The sequence below is a fragment of the Schistosoma haematobium genome, chromosome 5 (genome assembly GCF_000699445.3).
Source record: "Schistosoma haematobium chromosome 5, whole genome shotgun sequence".
Lineage (NCBI taxonomy): Eukaryota > Metazoa > Platyhelminthes > Trematoda > Strigeidida > Schistosomatidae > Schistosoma > Schistosoma haematobium.
The window spans coordinates 3,524,755-3,549,274 of NC_067200.1; the positions used below are offsets into that span (position 1 = coordinate 3,524,755).

At 33.6% G+C, this 24,520-nt stretch overlaps 2 protein-coding genes across 2 annotated transcripts; both read left to right on the forward strand.

Moving 5' to 3' along the window:
* Positions 1 to 210: 210 nt before the first annotated feature.
* On the forward strand, positions 211 to 22,181 carry MS3_00011107 (uncharacterized protein; the record flags this gene model as incomplete). Its single annotated transcript, XM_012946163.3, has 2 exons — positions 211 to 1,511; positions 21,134 to 22,181. The coding sequence occupies 2 exons, from the start codon at positions 211 to 213 to the stop codon at positions 22,179 to 22,181; spliced, it is 2,349 nt and encodes a 782-aa protein (XP_012801617.3).
* A 516-nt stretch (positions 22,182 to 22,697) lies between these two features.
* On the forward strand, positions 22,698 to 24,287 carry ASH2L_7 (Set1/Ash2 histone methyltransferase complex subunit ASH2; the record flags this gene model as incomplete). The annotated part of the gene is made up of 1 exon (XM_012946162.3): positions 22,698 to 24,287. One exon carries the CDS (start codon positions 22,698 to 22,700, stop codon positions 24,285 to 24,287), a length of 1,590 nt encoding a protein of 529 aa, XP_012801616.3.
* Positions 24,288 to 24,520: the final 233 nt, after the last annotated feature.

Below are 24,520 nucleotides of genomic sequence, written 5' to 3' on the forward strand. Positions count from 1 at the left end.
CACTTAGTGTCTTGGTATTATTCATTTATTCAATTTTTAATGTATTATATTACATCTATGTTATATTAGAAAAGCAAGAATTGGAAGACGATATGCGAAATACGAGATAGTGAACAGTTTTTCTAGTAAAAAAAAAGAGTATTGACTTACCTAAAGCAACAAAAAAACGTATTAGTAATAAATTAACTAAGAATACGATAAAAGGAAGTAATGTACAGTATAAATGTCAGTAATAGCAACGATCAGAATACTACTAATACTATAGTAGATGTAAGTAATACATTATCTATTCAAGTTAATGAACTATATTATGATGGGAAGTATCCTAATCTACCGTCTACTGAATACACATCATCATCATCTTCATCTTCTTCGGGATCATCGTTGTCATCATCAACATCATTATCACTGACAACAGCATCATCGACTTCAACAACAACAACAACAACAATAATAATAAATGAATCCAATTATATTTCATATGCTACTAGTAGTCTTCATCAATCTCGTCCAAGTTTAAATTATACTTATGAACAACAATATTATGTAAATGATAATCATGAAGAATTTGATAATAAACATCATAATTACTATCAACAACATCATCATTATACACCAATCATTTCAACTGTACATACTACTAATAACAATGATAAAACTAATAGTAGTAGTCTATATATTTCCACTACTACAACTTCTAATGATAATAATCATAATCATAATGGTTTTTTTAATGAAATACAAATTATATGCATTTGTGAAACATTACAACAACGTGGTGATATTGACCGATTGGAATTATTTTTACAAACATTACCTAAATGGAATATACAATTACATAATTTAGAATGTATACAAGTTGCTAAAGCACTGATTGCATTTCATCATGAACAATATACTCAATTATATCATATATTAGAAAATTGTAATTTCTCACCTATCTATCATTCTAGATTACAAAATTTATGGTTACGTGCACATTATGCAGAAGAAGAAAAAATTAAAGGTAGAATATTAGGCGCTGTAGCTAAATATCGTATAAGACGTAAATTTCCATTACCACATACAATATGGGATGGTGAAGAGACAAGTTATTGTTTTAAAGAAAAATCTAGAAATCTTTTACGTGAATGGTATCATCAAAATCCATATCCATCACCACGTGATAAAAGACAATTAGCTGAAATTACTGGATTAACTATAACTCAAGTATCAAATTGGTTTAAAAATCGTCGACAACGTGATCGTGCTACTGATGTACTTATAACTACAACAACAACAACAACTGTGACAACTACGACAACAATGTCTAAAACACCAGTTATGTCACCAATATCGGTTAAAACAATGATGACATTGTTACCAACAGTTGTATCTATGTCAAATGATTCACCAACTTATCAGTTGTCGACAATAACAACAAATGGAATTACTCAATCGGATATCATCAATGAAAATTCAGATATTTTACCAATGAATGAGTTGAATACACAATATAATAAAATAAACAAGTAAGTGATTGTGTTTTCTTCATTTATTGAAATGCATTTCTAATGTTTACTTTATGTTAGAATAGGGAATTCAGAAAGATGATAGAATCTTCATGGTCTAAATTATGAACTCAGTTCAATTAGACCATCAAGGGAAAACAATACATATTTGACAGTTATCTCATTCTCATATTACACTAATCAGTAGTATTCATCTACAAACACATCAATGACAATCAAATTATGGAAATCCTGTCATCCACACCAACTTTTAATATCTACATCATTAAACTAGCATCAAATCACATACATATCTAACTACAATTAATTCACCAATTCACACAATGATCATACATCACCCGAAATGAATAACTATTTCATACTCGACACTCATTGAACTTAAACTATCAAAAATTCTCACTTGGACTCCACCAGTTCCATCTTCACATTATTATCCAATGGTCACCACATGAATATTATCAGTATGGTGACGAGATCTGTAGAGAGTGTAGAATTTTCATAGTTCCAATCACAAGTAGCCACATTATCGTGTTCGTCAAATCTCATTATCATACAAGTGAACTGAAATATAGAAATCGAACAATGACACTAACTGACTGACTGATTGATCAGTTAGTTAGTTAAATTACGAGATAATTTTCTTTAATAATTGAATGTTGTGAATTAGTGAAGTGTGTTGAATTATAGATGACTGGTTAGTAATCAGTGTATTTGAATGACGCGGTTTACATCATGAAGTGACTGTAGTTATACATGTCAAGAAAATCAGAAATCAATAGATTGTTGTTTCGTCTTAGCATTATGAGACTCATCAGTGTTTCTCTTCCATAAGTTCACTAAATTTTTAAGTTAGTTTTATTATATTAAATGTTAGTAAACTAATGAATCATTAAAACTGTTTATATTAAAATCAAATCTTTTACTTAATGTTTCCTTGGTTGATATATTTCTAAAATGATAATGAACCAACTTCAATTAACAGTTCTTATTAACATTCCATCTTATTAATGATTAGAGTTGACAAATAAAAAGATTGATTCCAGTTACTATATGATTCGAACCAACGGTTATTTAATATCAGATTGACTTTGTGGATATTATAGTAATTTCAATGATTAAGATCATGAGTCAGTTGAAGCTAGACTACCATTGAAAACCTGGAAGCACGGGAAGGCCGTTTCGTCCTATTGTGAGACTCCTCAGCAGTGCGCATCCATGACCTCGCCTTGGGGGATTCGAACCCAGGACCTACTGGTTTCGCGCGCGAGCTTTCAGGTTTTCCATGGTGGTCTAGCTTCAACTGACTCATGATCTTAACCAGTGCGATTATTTACTAATAAATATATAGGTATCTGTGTGTGTTACATTTCAGTGAGTAGAAAAATTGTACTTTTGATGTTTCGTGACTCAATGTAAGTCACTTCTTCAGAATGAGAAGTAGTGACTGTTTAAATTCAATCATTATCGAGTATGAAATAGTTATTCATTTCGGGTGATGTATGATCATTGTGTGAATTGGTGAATTAATTGTAGTTAGATATGTATGTGATTTGATGCTAGTTTAATGATGTAGATATTAAAAGTTGGTGTGGATGACAGGATTTCCATAATTTGATTGTCATTGATGTGTTTGTAGATGAATACTACTGATTAGTGTAATATGAGAATGAGATAACTGTCAAATGTGTATTGTATTCCCATGGTAATCTAATTGAACTCAGTTCATTGTTAAAACTTTTAAAATACTGATAGATTAAAATGATATACGGGAGTTCGTTTAAAGTCCATTGGTTTTGTTTATATCATGGTTTATTTTTTCTCATTATAATAATACTGTCATAATGTAGTAACAAATTTGAACTGTTCTTCTTTTTAGAATAAGAATGGATAATCTATGCTTTAGGAAATACATTTATTATACTACAGGAACCTAATCAACTGACATAATTAGTATCGGTTATCTGTGATCTAAAGATTCATTGTAGTTCTTCTGTTGTGCTATGACAATGTATAGTAGAACTACAGTATCAATTCATCATTATTCATTCAGTATATTATTCAATAATTGGATAACTCGTTTTAACATATTTGTAGTACTATTCACTGGAGAACTATTAAACTGTAACATGTTGGTGATATCTTTCATCTTATGTAATAGGTTTTTTTCATGCTAATCTTAATAAGGTTGAAGCCAATGAGATTGTTGTAATGAATGGTTATGTCGAATTGAAATCAAAATATTGAGCCAACATATAAATTGGTGGTTAGCAATGGAATCCAGGACGTGCGTTTCATCCTGTTTTGAGACTCGTCAATTGTATGTATCTGCATCTCAGAGTTCGAAATAGGAAAATATGCGAGTTCTGTATTTCATTAATAGCCAACATCTATCATTGCTTATAATGCTTGTGAATGAAGGCGATATCTAAGCAATTCGATACAGGATGCACATATGCTAATAAGAGACTGATCTATCACAGTCTGACTTATCAAACAAACGATACAAAATGAATTTAATATATTGACTTGAGTGTGTCGGTTTACTGTCGATGTTTACATATATAGACTATTATTTGAATTGGTAATTCAATGAGTTTATTTTCATTTTCAAAGTTGAATTTTATGTTAACTGATAAAGTATTTATCAGTTTAGAGAATTTTCTTAAGAGAGTCTTTTTCATGTTGACATAAATTTCATCTACATTACTTACTTACTTATTTAGGCCTGCTACCTTAATGGAGCATAGGCTGCCGACCGGCATTCTCCAACCCACTCTGTTCTGGGCCGTTCTTACTAGTTTTATCCATTCATCTGCATATGTGAGCCAAATATATTGTCTGAAGGTATCGGGTCAAATAAGCAACTTAATATGTAACATAAATGAATGAAAAATAAATTAGACATGCTGAAGAATCCATGACCACTCCGTTCATTTGGTTTTATAAAGTTCTTTTAATGGTGAACAGTATTGGATTCAAACATGGTTTAAGAGTTTTCATGATTCAACTAATACTTAGTAGATATTTACTAGATAGAATATCATCATTCTCCAGTTAATCATTGATAAACTTTAGCCATCTATTAATAGGAATATTCGTGTATAAAAATATAACATCATACTATATCACTGTTTTGTTCTCTTTGATGATTAGATCCGAAATCATAAGTCTTTGATGGTGTTGTGTAGAAATTCTTTTGAAGTAATTTTAGTATATTACTTCAGTATTTAAGTAGAATATATGTTAGAGTGTTTATGAACTCTACTGTGAGTCTTAATGATATACCAGATATATCAATTTGTGGTAATCCATAAAAATGTGACTTGGTTCATAATTTGAGATATAAGGTAAATTAAAAGGGAATGACATTTATCAGAATAGGGGTTTGTGGAAATTGTAGAAATCTAATAGTTGAATTCATGGGCCGATTTAAGTTAGACAACGATTGAAAATCTGGAAGCACTGAACAGCTGTTTCGTGCGAGATCGAAGGTCCTAGGTTAGAATCCAACGTGTGGGATCGTGAATTCACACCACTGAGGTGTTCTGTACTAGGATGAAACGACCGTTCAGTGACTTCAGGTTTTCAATGATGGTCTAGCTTAAATCGACTCATGAAATGGCATTTATTCTTTAAGAAGTTCACTTGTCTTTGATTTAACATTATTTTCTAACCAAGGGTACCTGTTTTATATAAAATGACTGTAGACTGTGGTTATCTACAACATTCTCCACATTCAATAGACATGTGTTGTATCCAATAGTTTTAGTCATCTTTTCATTCATTAAAGCCTTTTTAGTGACAAGATATTGAGTATTATTGTTTATTTATCACTAACATTTTCATTTCAAACCCCAATTTTAAATATGAATTCATGCAGTACTTGGAATAGGATACATGTTCTTGAATTTTTAGAGCATCCGTTCTTCACTATTCAATATATTCGATATCAAGCATTCACAGTCATTTTTCCATTCACTTAGTGAGTAAGTATTTCATTTCAAGCTCTAACTTTCATGTTATTTACATTTTTCGTCCAGTAGTTTGGTATGCACTGCATTGTCATGTTCACAGAATATATATGCAAGTCAGTCATTTACTCAGTCAGCTACAAAGTAGGACCAGGTACATATATACGTCGGTCCAAGTTACCATACCTTGTTAATACAACAAGATGAACACCGAATTCATAGAAGCAGTTACTTCAGTGGTGGTAATATATTTCAAAAAAAGATTGCATATAAGAATATGATACATGGAGAAAGAATTAGTTCGTAGAAAGAAAGGTATAAAGTAGTTTTAATCTCACAGTTTAAGGGAAGACAAAGAGTGTATACACCTACGCCATTGTGATGGATTCTGAACTATGTCACCCACAGTCTCCAACTATTGATAACTATAGTCACGCGGACCCCAACCAAGTAGTTTGCATCTATTAACATAGCTCTGACTAGAAGTTAGTGACTTCAAGCACTGTTGTCATGTTTTGGCTTGACTGCACCCAACTTTCTTCCACCCGTTTCTCCAGCACTAGTCAGCATTGCGCGTCGTGGTAAACAGCTTTAGATGATGACTCGTTTGTTACAAATCTTGTTAATTTTATTTCATCGTATTAATCAACTACAGGAATTTAGGCTAACGAACATTTGTGCCAGATTTTATATCACTTATAACTGATAAACTGATTGATTAAGACAACCATTATTCAGTTACATAGATGAACCATAAGTGACTGAAACATCAGATTTTATTTTAATTACTTAACAACATGATAATGATCAGTAAAATCTCATACTCCTGATTTCAGTCTAGTTCGAGTCAACAATTGGCACCAATGACAAGTTTCCTTGTTTAAAAGAAATTGTAACTTGAATCAATTTATGATATTGTGCAATCCTCATACATTGCCTGTAGTGAATAACTGTCTCAGACCCGACACAATTGTAGTTCACTGATTACGGTTATTAATTAGGTCTCCACCAGTTGTGTCATGAAGCTAGTCACTGCAGAGCATAAGATTATAGAATTTTCATAGTTAAAGTTATGAACTGATCTTAAAGGTTAGTGTTTACGCGCTAGACCGAAGACACTTTATTCGATTCCCGGATGTGAGGTCATATATGCACACTTCTATAGAGTCCCATATTATGACGTATAGGTTGTCCTAGTGCTTCCTGATGTTCAGTAGTAGTTTAACTAAGATCAATTCTTGCTTGAAACAATAAGGAATTCTTTTATCTCTGCAAATCTCTCTATATAAATAGAAACGGTTATTATAAGTTCAATGTTAGAAATGGTATTGAAACTTGATATGATTATTACTATGGTGATTATCGATTAATTTGATTTCATTATTTCGTCTTACCATCATATGACTTTCAGTTAGTGAAACTTAGCTAAGTGACTAACTGTTATGTAATTATTAATTATTGGTTAAAATCAAGAAATTTGATCTATGACTATAATTTGTACACATAAAATATAACTTACATACGGTTTACTAAGAACATGTGTTCAAAAGTGGAACATAACTTTCTGTTATCACTTTCTATTGTTGTTTTACAACAAATGTAAATGATAAGCCTTACTTACATACTTACGCCTGTTACTCCTCGTCGAGGAGCATAGGCCGACAACCAACATTCTCCATCCAACCCTGTCCTGGGCAATTCTTTTCATATCTCCTATTTCCCGATGTAATGTCTTGTTTGGCCTTCCTCTTTTCCCCTCCCCTTCAGGATTTCATGTTAGGGTTTGTCTCGTGATGCAGTTTGGTGATTTCTTCAATGTGTGTCCTATCCATTTCTATCGTCTTTTCCTAATTTCTTCTTCAGTTGAAAGCTGGTTTGTTCCCCCCCACAGAAGGTTGTCGCTGATGGTATCCGGCCAATGGATGTTGAGTATCTTGCGTAGACAACTATTTATAAATACTTGTACCTTCTTGATGATAGTTGTATTAGTTCACCAAGATTCAGCTCCATACAGTAGAACTGTCTTGACATTCGTATTGAAGTTTCTGACTTTGTTATTGGTAGAATACAAAATTGAAGGATTAGAAGTTTACGAAAAATGGTTTGTCCGGCTAGTAAAATCTAATGTACATCTATTTTTTTAGTATAGGAGGCTATGAAGTCTGTTGAATTTTGGATAATTATTGAGAATTATAAAGAACTCAGGGTTGTTTCGTCCTAGTATAATGACTCTTCAGTGTGTCACACTTATGACCATCCAAACAAAGATAGTATTCCGGACCTGAAAAACTTGTGGCAATCACTTTAACTTCAGACCATTAAGTTAGCACTTGATGGTCTACATTTCTAAATTCAATCAGTTTGATGATTCCATTAGCAAACAGTTAAACAATGTCATGAACTAATTAGAGTTAGAAGTGTAAATCGTCTAGTACCAACCTAGTGGTCTGATAGTTAAGTAATCACTACGAGACCCAAAAAGTCTTGAGTTCGATTCTCTGGGACGTTATGGAAGTGCACTAGGTTTTTAATTGGTCTAAGAATATGGAGTTGACTAATAAACCTTTAAAAATCTAATTTCTATAAGCTATACATCATTTGTCTACTGTAGTGTTTGATACAAGGATGAAACGGTTTTAAAATGATCTTTAGTTTTTAGTACTAGTCTATTGAACAAATTCTTCTTGTTTAAATTGACATTCATGAGTTCTACCGAATATTTCAACAATCAATTTTGTCATTATCCTTGCTCTGTTCTCTTAGTACAAAATTTTAATATCATATATAACTTACAGTATTAGTACCAGAACATTCGGAATGTTAAAACTGATAATATTGAAAGTACTTACTTACACCTGTTACTCCTTACCAGCACTCGCCATCTGACTTTGTCTTGGGCAATCCTTTCCAGTTATTTCCAGTTGTTATTCATCCTTTTCATATCTACTTCTATTTCCCGACGTAATGTGTTGTTTGGTCTTCCTGTTTTCGCCTTCCCTTCAGGATTCCAGGTTAAGGCTTGTCTCGTAATACAGTTTGGTGATTTCCGTAATCTATGCCTTATCTATTTCCATCGTCTTTTCCTAATTTCCTCTTCAACTGGAAGCTGATATGTTTTCTCCCAAATGTTGAACATATTAAATGCTTAACACCTCCATGTAAATTTTCTATAAAAGGCAAATGATTACTATCTTGAAATCATGATTTTAAACTCTTAATCTTGGAATAAACCTTAACTTGTAGGCACGAACTAACCAGATTACGTCTTTTGTAGTTTTCCACGAAGATTCATTTGTCTATTTAACCATAAAACATTTTTGCATGATAAATGTTATCACTTTGTGTATGGAATCTTTAATTTTAACTATGGACAATGAGAAGATCCTTAAAAATGTTATAAGGGTTCAAGACGATAGGTAGTCTATGTCCATAAGGACGAATATATAGATCCTTGCTTCATCGATTCACAGGTAGAGTAATTTGTAGAAGATTTGAATTGATTCATTGAAATTTGTCTTCACCTAGGGATATTCTTATTTTCTCTTCCATAAACTATTCATTAACAGAGGCTATATATATATATATATATATATATATATATATATATATATATTTCGATTAGTTATGAAATAGTTGAGAATTCGTCGTGGTTATTACAAGCTCATCCCTATGCTATACTCTTGTAATGAACTAGAACAACAGTAGGGACAACAAAATGTATTTGAATACAAACTACAGAATAAGATTTGCAAATCATACAGTCAATACTTAATTTACAAGATGTCAAGCAATTGTCTCTAGCTTCATTGTTCTTTCGTTTCCACACTGATCATTATCTGTTCTCGTTCACTTTCCTTCTATCTTCTTAACTTTCTGCCGCAAGATATTTCACTTTCGATTGATGATACATACTACTTATATCTGTCGACATCAGTAGCATACACCACACTCTTATCGGACTACTAAAATAATTTGGAAACTACAGACTTATTTCTATGTAACATTGTAAATATTTTCAGGGAAATGGTCAACAAAAAATGGGTTATTATCAGAAGAGGTTTTGTGGGGATTTTAGTAATTCTATAGTTGAATTCATGGGTCAATTGAAGCTAGACCATCATGGAAAATCTGGAAGTACTGGACGGCTGTTTCGTTTTAGTATGGAACTCCTCAACAGTGCACATCTACGATCCCACACGCGAAACTCAAACCTAGGACCTTCGGTCTCACACGAAAACGCTTAACCTCCTCATAATGATAATATTCATGTGCCCACTAGTGACTAGCTTCAAGATGGATTCACTGGAGATCTAGTGAGAAGCCGTGATTAATGAAGTCCAATCTGTGTCGGGTGAAGCGTGTTATCTACTTCAAACAATGGATGGAGGATTGCACAAGATCGTAAATCTATTGAAGTTAAACAGTAACACCGTTGGATACCTACCAGCTCAGTGGTCTACAGGTTAAGCGTTCACGCGCGAGACCCAAGAACCTGTGTTCGAGTCCAACGTGTGGGATTGTGTATGTGCACTTCTGAGGAGCCACATACACTTTTGTAATATAAAATGATACTTACATTCATTAAATACTTAAAATGACATGATTTCATATTTTCAACGAGATTATACAGTTGATCAACAATAGTTGTAAGCTGCTATCGCACATTGAACAATTTAGTTACTATCTAGGTACAGTAGCTCAACGGATAAGTTGTTTGAAGACTTTTGAAGGGAAAAATTTCGAGTTTGAGTCCCGGCATGAACATCAACACTGGACCACAATTACATCCGCCTGACGAGTTCCAAATAGGATGAAATGGTCACTCTATATTACATGAATGGCTATAATCTATCTACTTAATGAAATTTGTCATCACTTACAAAACTTGTATTGATTATTTTCATAAACATCCTTCAACATTTCAGAAAGTTTCTAAGTAATTTTCGCAAGTTTTTCAAAGAATTTAAGAGCTTAGTTCATATATTTATTGTAAAGCATTTTGCAATTAGATCACTTGTTGAGTATTGTCTAAAGTTGACGATTATATATCCAAGCGACCAGATTAGGATAGTCATTATGATGGTAAGAAAGAAGTGGTTGTGATTATGATTAGGTTATACGTTAAAAATAACACGTTATATAATGTGTCTAAACATATAGGATTATGACTAATATAGAGTTCAATTGTTATGAATTTAGCACAAAATTAAGCTTGATGAATAATAACTTATAGTACTACTTAAAAGTAGTAATCAATATACAATTTTCAGATGTTTAAGTTGGAGTTGAAGTTAGACATTGAAACCGTTAGATGCCGGCTCAGTGGTCTAGTGGTTAAGTGCTCGCGAGCGAAACCAGTAGGTCCTGGGTTTGGATCTTGCAAGGGGCGAGGTCGTGGGTGCGCACTGCTGAGGAGTCCCACAATCGGACGAAATGGCCGTCCAATGCTCCCAGGTTTTCCATAATGGTCTAGCTTCAACTGACTCATGATCTTAACGATTGAAGTTAATATTTGTATTTTTATGAAATTTTCCTTCACAAACTATGTTTTCATCTTAATTCATTTTTGTATTGGTTATTTAAATTTTCACATTGATGTATAAGACTTCAATTGATCAGTCTCTTGTTGACATATGTACATCCTGTTTCGAATAGCCTCAATATAGCCTTAATTCACATGCATTATAAACAAAGATGGATAGTGGCTATTAATGGAATTCAGGGCACGCGTTTTGTTCTATTTAGGACTCGTCGACTGGATGTACCTGCATCTTAGATTTGATATTCACTTTGAGACTTGATCCTATTGCGCAAACTGGTGGATAACTGAATTCGATAGCTAAGTGGATAATACAACAACGTTTAAAGTAAACGGTACTAGGTTTGATTCCCGAAGTGAACATCAACTCTGAAATGTAGATACATCACGATGTTTGCTTTCTAGAAATGTTTCTCTACTAACCAACTTATGATCTAACAACAAAAAAACATTGAATTCATACAAGTAATGATTAAGGATAGTCAATAGGAAACTCTATTTGACCTAGGTTTATGCTATTTAACACTTATCACCAAGGTATACTTGTAATATTGAAGGAATTGATACTTCTATGTTACCCAGCTGTAACCCAGATTTATAACTAGAGACGTTATTACTCATTTATTCGATTTATGATTATTCAATTCCCATGGCAAACATAGAAGTAATTAACCATCGAGTTTTAATTTAATGGTTGATTATTTACAATATTGTTCTTTTTTTTATTATTAAACAATAACTTCCAGATGGTTCCCTCCTAAGTTCTGAGGAAAATTTATGACTGACAGAAATAAACTATCAGAAGGAGTTTTTGGAGATTTTAGAAATTTCACAGATTGAAATCATGAGATCATGAAATCATGGAAAACTTGGAAGCACTAGACGGCCGTTTCCTCCTAGTACGGGACTCCTCAGGTGGCTCAGTGGTCTAGTGGTTAAGTGCCCGGGCGCGAAACCAGTAGGTCCTGGGTTCGAATACCGTAGGGTGCGGGATCGCGGATGCGCACTGCTGAGGAGTCCCATGCTAGGACGAAACGGCAGCCCAGTGCTTCCAGGTTCTCCATGGTCGTCTAGCCCCAACTGACTCATGATTTTAATCTGAGACATAAACTATTTCAAGAATGAAATAGTAGTCACTGATACTGTAGTGAACAGAACACCGTTGGGGACAATCGAATCATGTTCAGCACATATTTATAGAGTTACTCAATAAAATCGAAAAACCATACTATAATACTTAATTTGCAAAATATTCAATAATTGTCTCGAACTTCATTGTTCTTGCATTTCCATACTAATTGCTTTCTATTCCCGTTCTTCCTTTCTTGATCTTCCCTCATCTTCTGCTGCCAGACATTACATTCCCGACTCGCGTCATATACTACTTATATCAATATAAGTAGCACGCACCACAATAGTATTGAATAACTTTCAACTTATATCATGAATCGTGTTCTACACTCATTGGTTTAAAACTATCATTTGCACCGTGCAAATTAGAGTTTCCTGATGCGTCCTGATAATGAACCCTGAAGTATGATGAAAGATCTGTGTTTTAAATATAACAAAAAACATATTTTAATAGGTCTTGATTAGTTAGAGGCAGTTTGTAGGAAACCCTGAATCTTGGTTCTATGTTGTTTTGATATTCATCAATTAGGCATACCTACAATTTTGATTAAATTATATTCTATGTGGGATTCAAGTCTAACACAACGCCTTAACTTGGAGTTTTCAGGTGATCTCATCTAGCCAACTAATATCTCAACATAGTTCAAGTGATATCGAGTTAATTAGGCACAACATTTTTCATGGTTCAATGGTCAACCAATCATAAATATGTTGATGAAATCGAAGCTAGTTATAATGATGTTATCAGGTATATATTTTATTGAAAGGAATTCCTGTCATATCTAAAGTAGGATATTATATAATTGGTTCATATACAGAATAATTAATTTTGATCAACATCTTTGTGCATTTTGCTTATCATTAATAACAAAACCGTCAAATTTTGCCATGTTTCGTATCTTTTAGAGAGAGAGAAAAAAAGTGTTCAGTTCCTTAAAAATGTTTGGATTATTCATTTTTAATAGTTGAATCCATGAGTCAATTGAAGCTAGACTACCATAGAAATCCTGAAAGTACTGAATGGACGTTTCGTTCTAGTACAGGACTCTTTAGTAGTGTGCACCCACGATCCTGCTTGTGGGGCTCGAACCCAAGACCTATCGGTCTCGTACACACAGTGGTCTAGAGGCTAAGTGTTCGCGTACGTGATCGATTAATTCTTGGCTTGAATCCCACGAACGGGATCGTGGATGCGCACTTTCACAAAGAAGTCCCACAATAGGACGAAACGGCCATCCAGTACTTCGAGGTTTTTCATTATGGTTTGACTTCAATTAACTCATGAATTCAACTTTTACGTTTCTATGGAATGTTAGTAATAGTTTGATATCCTGAAAAAGAACTGATGTTACTATGATAATGACGATAATTGTTTTTTTAAAATTTTTTTCTTGGAAAAAGGTGAGAGAGAGAGACAATTATTGATCTGAACAAAAATAAGTTCAAATATAATTGTACACCTTGAATAATAATGATATAATGCATACATGTAGTCTTGATAAATAAAACTTCTAGTTATAGAATGTTTGTCTAATTTCAACATAACATACATAATGTTGAGTCATGATGTGAGCTACAGTAAATACATTATTTGCAATATATCGATCAATTTTAAGCGCCTGGCGCGAGACTGATAGGTCCTGGGTTCGAATCTCGTGGGGTGCGGGATCGTGGATGCGCACTGCTGAAGAGTCCCATACTAGGATGAAACGGCCGTCTAGTGCTTCCAGGTTTTCCATGGTTTTCTAGCTTCAAATGACTCATGATTTCAAACAATTTTCTTAAACTTGACTGTTTCTTTTGCAAATATCAGTCCATTGTTTCAGATTTCATTGTTCTTATATTTCCATACCAATTGATTTCTGTTCTTGTTCTTTCCTTTTTGATCTTCTTGAACTTCTGCTGTCAGACATTCTATTCCTAACTATCGTTATATACTACTTATGTCGATATAAGTAGCACACACATACACACCATAGTATGATCATTATTTTCTGTAATTAATATGAATATAACAGGTTAGTTAGCGTTTTTTTTAGCGAGTTAGTTTTATACGGGATGGGGACGCTAACCCCATGCCCAACCCTCCTCCTTTATCCGGGCTTGGGACCGGCAGTAGCCCCCAGAGGGACTCCAGGCGGAGTTTAATTTATATCAAGAATTTTTTGTTTAGATTGTATTCCTTTATAATCTCTATGGTTTAATCATGAAAAAATTCTCTTTAGTTCTAATTAAACTTCATCAGGAATTATTAAACACATAGTGTAGTGTGTGCTACTTATATTGACATAAGTAGTAGATGATGTTAGTCAGGAACAGAATGTCTGACAGCAAAGAGACAAGAGAATCGAACAGTAGACAATGGAAACAGAATGTAATTTGTATAAAAATGCAAGAACAATGAAATCTGAGTCATTATGAGACAATTGGTGGACATTTTGCAAGCTACATATTTACTATTTGATTGTTAGATTTTATTAACAAGTCCTGTAATATTGTGTCAAATACATTCGATTGTCTGCACCGTTGTTCTTGTTCACTACAATAGAATTAGGATGTTCTATTAGCGATCAGTTAGCCTATTCTGATGTTTTCATCTATGGTTGTCAATCATTGAGAGGTTGTTATCAATTACATTTATCATTGTATTGTTTGATTGGCATATAACAATATGATTAGTTGACTATATCTGTATAGACATCATAAAATAAGGATCTATTTTGATATGATCATTGATTTCAGATTGATCTGAATCATTTGCTTCAAGAAAATTCTTTGAGTTCCCCTAAAGTCAAAACTTCATAATTAGGTAGTTGAGTTTAAAGAACAAAAAAAACACTGTCTAAAATATCCCTTCATCCCCCCCTTCCCCCACTGAATTACGAGTACTTTTCATTATAGAATTGAGCGCTTTATAAAATCCTTATTAACTATTATTGGATTTTGAATTGAGCTCAAAACGTTGAAGGGATATTATCTTAAATCTGATTGGTTCGTTACTATAGTACTGTTCTTATTCTTCATATTACTAAGTTACACATTCTATGGTCCATATTATTATTATTACTAGGGCTCAGTAGCTAAGTGGATAACGCGATGACATTTGAAGCAAACGGTACTCGATTCAAGTCCCAGAATGAACATCAACTCTGAGATGCAGGTATATCCAGTTGACGAGTCCTAAATAGGACGAAACACGCGTCCTGGATTCCACTAATCGCCACTATCTATCTTTGCTACAAAAGCTTGTAATTTCAGTCAATATCGAGGCAATCCGTACAAGGTGCATAGATGTCAACAAGTTAAACAACAGCAAGTAGATTTATAATAATAATTAGTAGTATCATTAATTGGGACGAGTGGTTCGTGGAATTTGTTCAATATTGATACGTCTTCTAGATTACGTATTAGAAATAGCGAGATAATGAGATAGAATTGGACATTTACTTTAAATTTTTATATAGTACTTTTCATCAGGAGTCAACTCATAGCCCCCAAATGCCCTGGCACGACTGAGAGTGGGGAGAGTCCACTCTCCCTCTCGAAATGCTCTCACATGGACACGCGTATATAGCCTCTGGCAGGGAAGTCCTACTCACTGCCTTCTCGTGGCGGGGGTGTTGTTTGCGAAATTGAGAGAACGAAAAGCGAATGTCCGACGCTTTAACCGGGTTAGTGGACATGGAGAGTCCACCTAGGGGAGTTGGAAAACCCTGATTCCAAACCAATGGTGCATATGAGCTCCAGTATCCTGAGTGAACAAATGGTGTATGAACCAATCGTTGGTCACCAGCTACCATGTGACTGCATCTCCTTACGAGGCTCCACTGCCTTGTGGATCAGATCTTCAGGTCGAAGGCTCCGGGTGTGGCCCCCTAAGAAAACCACCTGCTTCGATTTGGACACCCGGTTAATATGACAGCCCTCACACATATCAAACGAGATTTGCGTGGCGCATATGTATTTGGTGCCTCCTTGTATCAATATCTATGTATTAAAATAAATAATAAATAATACTACTCATATTATTACTACAAAATCTGAAATACATCAAGTTCAAACTAGACTGTCATTAGGTTAAACAATATTTACACAAACTATTATGTTAACTTTTATTGATTTAAGTTTCAAAAACAAAAGCAAAAAACAAAAAAAACAAATTTAGCATAACCCATGTTTACTAATTAAATGTTTGATTATGTATCTATCCATCTAAAACTGAACGGAAAATAGGGGTGGAGGTTAAGGGGTGATGAATAGGGGGTGATAGTGGACAATATAAAGAAGGGAGAATATACATTTAATCAATCATTTATTTACTAATATCATTATTAACACTCTATACTAATTAATGACTTAATGGATAATACTTTTCTACTCTTGAGCACACTTTATTTATAAAATAAAATAATAACTAAGTTAATTAAAATGATCAACATCAACAGAATATTTTGTAATGGTTAAGATTATGAATCAGTTGAAGATAGATCACCATGGAAAACTTGGAAGTATTGGATAAACAGAAATAGATTGTTTACAAGCAAAAAATTAAAAAAAAAATTAGAGGGAATATATGTGAAAATGATGACCATGAAAGATAATAATCCATTAGACTATTACATTATGAATGATTACATAACATGTGATTACATAATCTTTAAGTATTACAAATAGGAAAAACAAAAACGTGAGTAAATAATAAAGTAAATGAATTAAAGATGAAAGAAAATATTATTCGAGTATATATACTTTATATTGTAGAAAGTCGATCAATTTTTTTTGTATTTTTCACCATGGTAACTAATTGTTTGTTTGTTTGTTTTTGCAATGATTTCATCTAATCTATTTTATGTATAATCAATTTATGTCAGTGTATATTTTATAGAATGATGGATTAATTTTTAATTGAGATCATGAACTGATTGATGTTAGACCACCATGGGAAACTTGGAAGCACTGGAACGTCGTTTCGTCCTGTTGTGGGACTCCTCAGCAGTGCGCATCCACGATCCCACTCGCGGGATTCGAACCCAGGGCCTTCAGTCTCGTGCACGAATGCTTAACTTACTGAACCACTAAGCCGGCATCTAATGCTGTTAATGTCTAACCCCAACTAACTCACGAAATTGCATGACCATCTTCCATTGTACTGAGGTAGACACCTGTTTCTACCCGACACGGATTAGCTCCACTGGTCATGGCTTCTCACCGGAACTCCAACAATTTTCTCACGAAGCTAGTCACTAGTGAGTACGTGGTAATTATCAGTTTGGGGGTTGTGGAGATTGTTCGAATCCCGCGAGTGGGATCGTGGATGCGCACTGTTGAGGAGTCCCACAATAGGACGAAACGGCAGTCCAGTGCTTTCAGGTTTTCAATGGTGGTCTAACATCAATCGGTTCATAATCTCAATCAAAAACTTAACAATCTTCACAACCGCTATACTGAGGATTAATTTTTAATGGAAGAGATTGATTACAGTTAATAGTGGGATACCGACTGGCTCAGTAGTTTAGATATTAGGCGTTCTTGCGCAAGATCTATAGGTCTTGAGTTCGAATCACATGAGAGAAAGTCGTGAATATGCAATTGTGAGGAGTCATATACTAGGATAAAATAAACGTCCAGTGATTTCAGGTTTCCCATGGTGGTCTAGCTTCAATTGACTCATGAATTCAACTGTTAAGTTATGAAAATATTGAGTAAAACCTTAGAAAGATCTCATGGAATATTTGTAAAAAATAGATATTTTCAAATCAAATAATTGTGTTAAATACAATTTACGATGGAAGAGATTTATTACAATTAAAACAATGGGATCTAAGGTGTATATTTTGTCTTATTTAGAATTCATCATTTGAATCTTAGGATTGATGTTACGTCCACAATTTAAACATAATGTGTATAGGTGGAGTATTTACTTCATCATAGCCGGAGTATAACATAAGCTCCCCTGAAGCTAATCTTTGTGGTCCGATGTGTTTCACTGATTCCAAGCACCTCCAGGTTGTATCTTTTTATTTCTGTGGCAACTTGGATTACTTTCCCGGTTTCCCACATTGTACGAGCATTCGATGTACCTAAATTAATGGTTACTTTGGTCGTCAGGATGGGCATCAGCCTCGTGACTTCCGAAGGAGCTCGGCTTTGATCATGAAACGTCGTAACTCTTCTAAATGAAGATCTTCTAAGTCCCAGGGCAGAGTTTAAATGGTTTGAATTAATTTTTCTGGTTAGTGATTTTTACGAGTTAGTTCACCACGGGATGGGGTCGGTAATCCCATACCGGATCCTCCTTCTGTATCTGGGCTTGAGATCGGCAGTAGCCCCAGAAGGGCTCTAGGCGGAGTTGTTCAAAGATAACACTATTGGCTTTAAACTCTTAATCCATTATCGCTTTAACTATTGAGTTTAGATAGTCACTCATTTGTGCAAGAAAAATATATTTAAATAAAAGTTTTATGATGAACTAAAACGATTAGAATTTCCAGACTAATTTCAGTTGAGATATTAATAAATACTAGAGAGTATTGTACAGTTCCTAATCTGATTCCGATAATCGTTGTGAATATACACTGTTTATAAGTTCTAAACCAAGATAAAAAACGATCTTTTTCTTCCCGGTTTTCAGGGGTATCTTAACCGAAGTCAATTTAATAGTTGAATTCATGGGTCAAGTGAACCTAGACAAAGTATCTAAAATGACACTGAGTTATGAAGTTTAAATCACTAGCTTTATATTTTAACCATTTTACTTAACATTTGATATAATATATTTCCGCAAATACGATTATATCTCACCCATATTGCATGGACTCATCGCAAGAATGATATTCAAAGTAAGATGTGAACAGTCTGTTAAAGTTGAGAATACGACACAAATTTAATAATAGTATGGAGGTTAATTGGAACGATTCACCTACAAGACAAAGATTATCTATCTATCTATCTATCTATCTATCTATCTATCTATCTATCTATCTATCTATCTATCTATCTATCTATCTATCTATCTATCTATCTATCTATCTATCTATCTATCTATCTATCTATCTATCTATCTATCTATCTATCTATATCTATCTATCTATCTATCTATCTATCTATCTATCTATCTATCTATCTATCTATCTATCTATCTATCTATCTATCTATCTATCTATCTATCTATCTATCTTTCCACACATCTATCTATCTATCTATCTATCTATCTATCTATCTTTCCACACATCTATCTATCTATCTATCTATCTATCTATCCACACATCTATCTATCTATCTGTCGTAATTTGTTCTGAGTTTCACTAATAATTATACCTCAGTTTGATTAAACAAATGAGTAAATAAACACTATTCTATTCTTAGTTATTTATTTTCTAATCTTTCTTTTTTTCTCTTTTTTTTCTTTCCTTTTCTTTTTTAATTCAAACCGGTTTCAACAAGTTTTGTTGATTTATATAAACAAATAAAAAAAAAAAACTGAATTGAATTTGATTGAATCATTTTAATAATTAAAATCAACATACCGATTCATGGATTGTGCTTTTAGTTTATACGCTTACTGATTCATTTATACATTTACTTAATATAGATTTATTTACATGTTTACTTAAAGCAAATAATAAATATTCCCACCAATTATGATGTATATTTCATGATAAAATGTCATTGGTTTGATTTGATTTCTCATAATGATTGAAAGGTGTACAATATTAAACTTCATATTTATTCATTATCAATATATGATCTAACAATTGAATTCATAAGTCAATTGAAACTAGACAACCATGAAATATCTGGAAGCACTGGATGGCCGTTTCATGATTGCATGCAACTCCTCAGTGGCAGTGCGCATCCACGACTCCGTCTCGTGATATTCGAACCCGAACGCGAACGCTTAACCTATAGACCACTGAATGGGCCGGTATCCAATGGTGTTCATGTCTAACTTCAACCAATCAAAGAAGTCGCAACACCTTCCACCATTGTTTTCAGTGAGTTACTATTTCATAACAGACCTGGTTGAATTGTACTACTCACGGTGGACGGTGGCGAAATTTCGTGAATTGGTTGGAGTTAGACATTAACACCTACTGACTCAATTGTATAGTGGTTAAGCATTCGCATGCGAGACCGATAGGTCCTGGGTTCGAACCTCGTGAGACGCGATCGTGGATGTGCACTGCTGAGAAGTTCCACAATGGAACGAAACAGCCGTCCAGTTCTTCCAGATTTTCCATAATGTCTAGCTTTAATTGACTCATGAATTCAACTATTAAGTTACGAAAATGGGATATTTGTGAAAGACAGATATTTTCAAGTCAATTAAGTATTTCATAAAAACTGATATAATTACTGGAGAAACTGATGAATGAATACTCAATACTGTAATTGATCTCCTAATATTGATTATAAAAGTACACTTATGAAACGGCCGTCCAGTGCTTCCAGGTTTTCAATGGTGGTCTAGCTTCAACTGACTCATGATTTCGATCTGTGAAAACTTATGAACTAATTGATTGTCATGATAATTTCTTATAAAATGAATTTTGGAAAATCATCTATTCATATAATTCTATGGAATGTATTTGAAGTATAGAAATAAATGAGTTAATTAAAGAACCTAATTTCTGAAGTTTCATGAATAATAAAAATAACTCTTCTCATCTCTCTCTCATTCTCATTTTTTCTCTCTTTATTTCTCTCTCTCTCGGTTTCATGAATGTTTTGAACGATGAAAATAATGATTGAATAAGCGTCCAGCTAAAACAAAAAAAAACAAAACGGTGAATATTTTCAAGAGAATGATAATTTATCTATTTAGACAAATTGAAGCTACTAATAATTTATTAAATAATTTCCACTGTTAATAAGTCACCACTTATGTAGTCACGCTAATTCTTAGACTATTAAGGTAAAAGAACATCTTTAAAGACAAATATATATGGTTCACTATCATCTATACTTCTGCTTTAAATTAGTTTTTACACTCCTCCTCCTCCTCCTACTACTACTACTACTACTACTACTACTACTACTACTACTACTACTACTACTACTACTACTACTACTACTACTACTACTACTACTACTACTACTACTGCTGCTGCTGCTGCTGCTGCTGCTGCTGCTGCTGCTGCTGCTGCTGCTGCTGCTGCTGCTGCTGCTGCTGCTGCTGCTGCTGCTGCTGCTGCTGCTGCTGCTGCTGCTGCTGCTGCTGCTGCTGCTGCTGCTGCTGCTGCTGCTGCTGCTGCTGCTGCTGCTGCTGCTGCTGCTGCTGCTGCTGCTGCTGCTGCTGCTGCTGCTGCTGCTGCTGCTGCTGCTGCTGCTGCTGCTGCTGCTGCTGCTGCTGCTGCTGCTGCTGCTGCTGCTGCTGCTGCTGCTGCTGCTGCTGCTGCTGCTGCTGCTGCTGCTGCTGCTGCTGCTGCTGCTGCTGCTGCTGCTGCTGCTGCTGCTGCTGCTGCTGCTGCTGCTGCTGCTGCTGCTGCTGCTGCTGCTGCTGCTGCTGCTGCTGCTGCTGCTGCTGCTGCTGCTGCTGCTGCTGCTGCTGCTGCTGCTGCTGCTGCTGCTGCTGCTGCTGCTGCTGCTGCTGCTGCTGCTGCTGCTGCTGCTGCTGCTGCTGCTGCTGCTGCTGCTGCTGCTGCTGCTGCTGCTGCTGCTGCTGCTGCTGCTGCTGCTGCTGCTGCTGCTGCTGCTGCTGCTGCTGCTGCTGCTGCTGCTGCTGCTGCTGCTGCTGCTGCTGCTGCTGCTGCTGCTGCTGCTGCTGCTGCTGCTGCTGCTGCTGCTGCTGCTGCTGCTGCTGCTGCTGCTGCTGCTGCTGCTGCTGCTGCTGCTGCTGCTGCTGCTGCTGCTACTGCTGCTGCTGCTACTACTACTACTACTACTACTACTACTACTACTACTACTACTACTACTACTACTACTACTACTACTACTACTACTACTACTACTACTACTACTACTACTACTACTACTAGTAATGATATTAATGCTCACTTACAAAGAATAAACCTATACACTTGGCTTTAAACTATACTGTATGTATGGAAGAAAACTTCATTTTAAATAAACCTAAAGACCTAAAAATAATCTGTTCTCTGTACACCATTCAGATGTTTCAGGTTGTCTTGTCTTGGTCTACAATTATAAGTGGCTAACAATGGAATCCAGGGCGCGCGTTTCGTTTTATTTAGGAATCGTCAGATGGATGTACATACATCCTAGAGTTGATGTTCATTCCAGGACTTGAACTCAGTATCGTTCGCTTCAAACGCCATCTCGTTATTCACTTAACTACTTAGTCCTATCTACAACTATAAACTGTCATCGAATTTATTAAATGATCAAATTAAGTATAAAGCAATTTTATGTCTTCATTGGTTATTCACTGATATCAGATTGTGATATGAATTTTGTTATTATTATCATTATTATTAATGCTAATAATAATGATAATAATTGTATACATGGTACGTATTACGGGGTCAAAATATTTTTACTTAGTTTTAATGCTACTTATATAACTTTTAAGTAGTTTAAATCTAAATGACTATTTTTATCGAACATTTTAGAGAATTATTCAGTGGAATAGATTTACAATCTGAAAGAGATTATTTATCTGATCCATACCACATAGTTAATAATGATCACAATCAAAATCAATACATCCATCATCATGCTCATTCCAATCCTCATCCTATTCGATGTATATCTCAAATGAATTTTGATAATGAACAAAATAATGAAATAATCACCGATCATCCAAAAATGAATCGATTAATGATTGTTAATGAATTAGATATGATAAAACAAACAAATAATAATAATAATAAATATTCATTTAATATTCCATCTAGTGGATATTGTTATGGTCAACAATCTTCAATAAATCCTTATATACAAGAAAATGTTAATAATTATCTTCATTTTCATGAATTCACTTCATCTTATTTAAATAATATTAATAATAATAATAATAATAATGATAATAAGAATAATATCAATGAAATGATAAATGTAATGAATAAACAACATTCTAATTTAAATTATCCACCTATCTATTCAATGTCCAATACTTATGATAAGCCACATTTAATACAAGATATTCCATCATTAAATCAATATGAGAAAAATATTTTAAATCTTACAACACAATCATTAACGAACAACCTTAGTTATTCTTGTTCTTCTTGTCCTTGTTCTTGTTCTTGTTCTTTTTCTTCTTTATATACTTTAAATCCAGATAAATTAATAACCACCACCACCACCACCGCCAACACAACAACAGCACCGTCAACCTTTTCAAGATTAAACTTTGAAAATACCATTGAAAATAATGTAAATATTATTGATTTAAATAAACAAATCAATCCTTGGATAAATTATTCCATGTATAATAATCAACTAATTCCTAATATTATAACTTCACATTCAACACAGAATAGTATTATGAATACAAATCCTAATAATAATAATGATAATAATACAACAGTATGGTCTCCAAATGAAGATCATCAAATTATGTTAGAATTATATAATACACAAAATGATTTAATGAATAATAATAGCGGTAATAATAATAATAATAATAATAATAATGATAGTTCATATGAAGAAAGTTTAAGTGATGATAATGAACAAAATGAAAATATACATCAAAATAATATTTTTTATTTTAATATAAATAATCAATATCCATTCAATCAATTTCATAATAATATTGATAATCAATCAATCAAATCGATTCCATTAAAAAAATCATCTACATTTATTTCAAATCATTTAAAATCAATAAATTCAATGAAATCAATACATTCGAATGAAATCAATCTATTAAATTATGATCAAATTAAAAATTCAATTATTAATCCATCACAATTACCAATTCATTTACATCATTCATTTATTAATAAACAATATTTAAATCATAATAATAATGATAATAATAGTAATGATAATATATTACATAATCAATTAACTAACAACAACAATGATATTAATAATTCAATATCTACAACTGATCAAACACTAAATCGTTGGTTACATAATAATCCCTTAACAACTACTACTAATCAATTCAATGATAATGTAGATAATTGTTGTATACCTGTATTATCATGTCCAAGAAGTATATAAGACAATGAATTCCTTTTGTTTTTTGTTTTGTTTTTGTTGCTATTCGTAATAATTAGTAGCTATTGTATACATATCTTAGATAAAAAAATAACTAACCTATTGAAAATAGAGTATCCATTTAATCAATAATTGAAAGCATCACAAAGTTCCTTTATTTTACTTAGATTGTGAATGTATAAAAAAAACAATTTGTTTTATCAGTTTACCTTCTTTGTTATAAAAATAAAATGTTC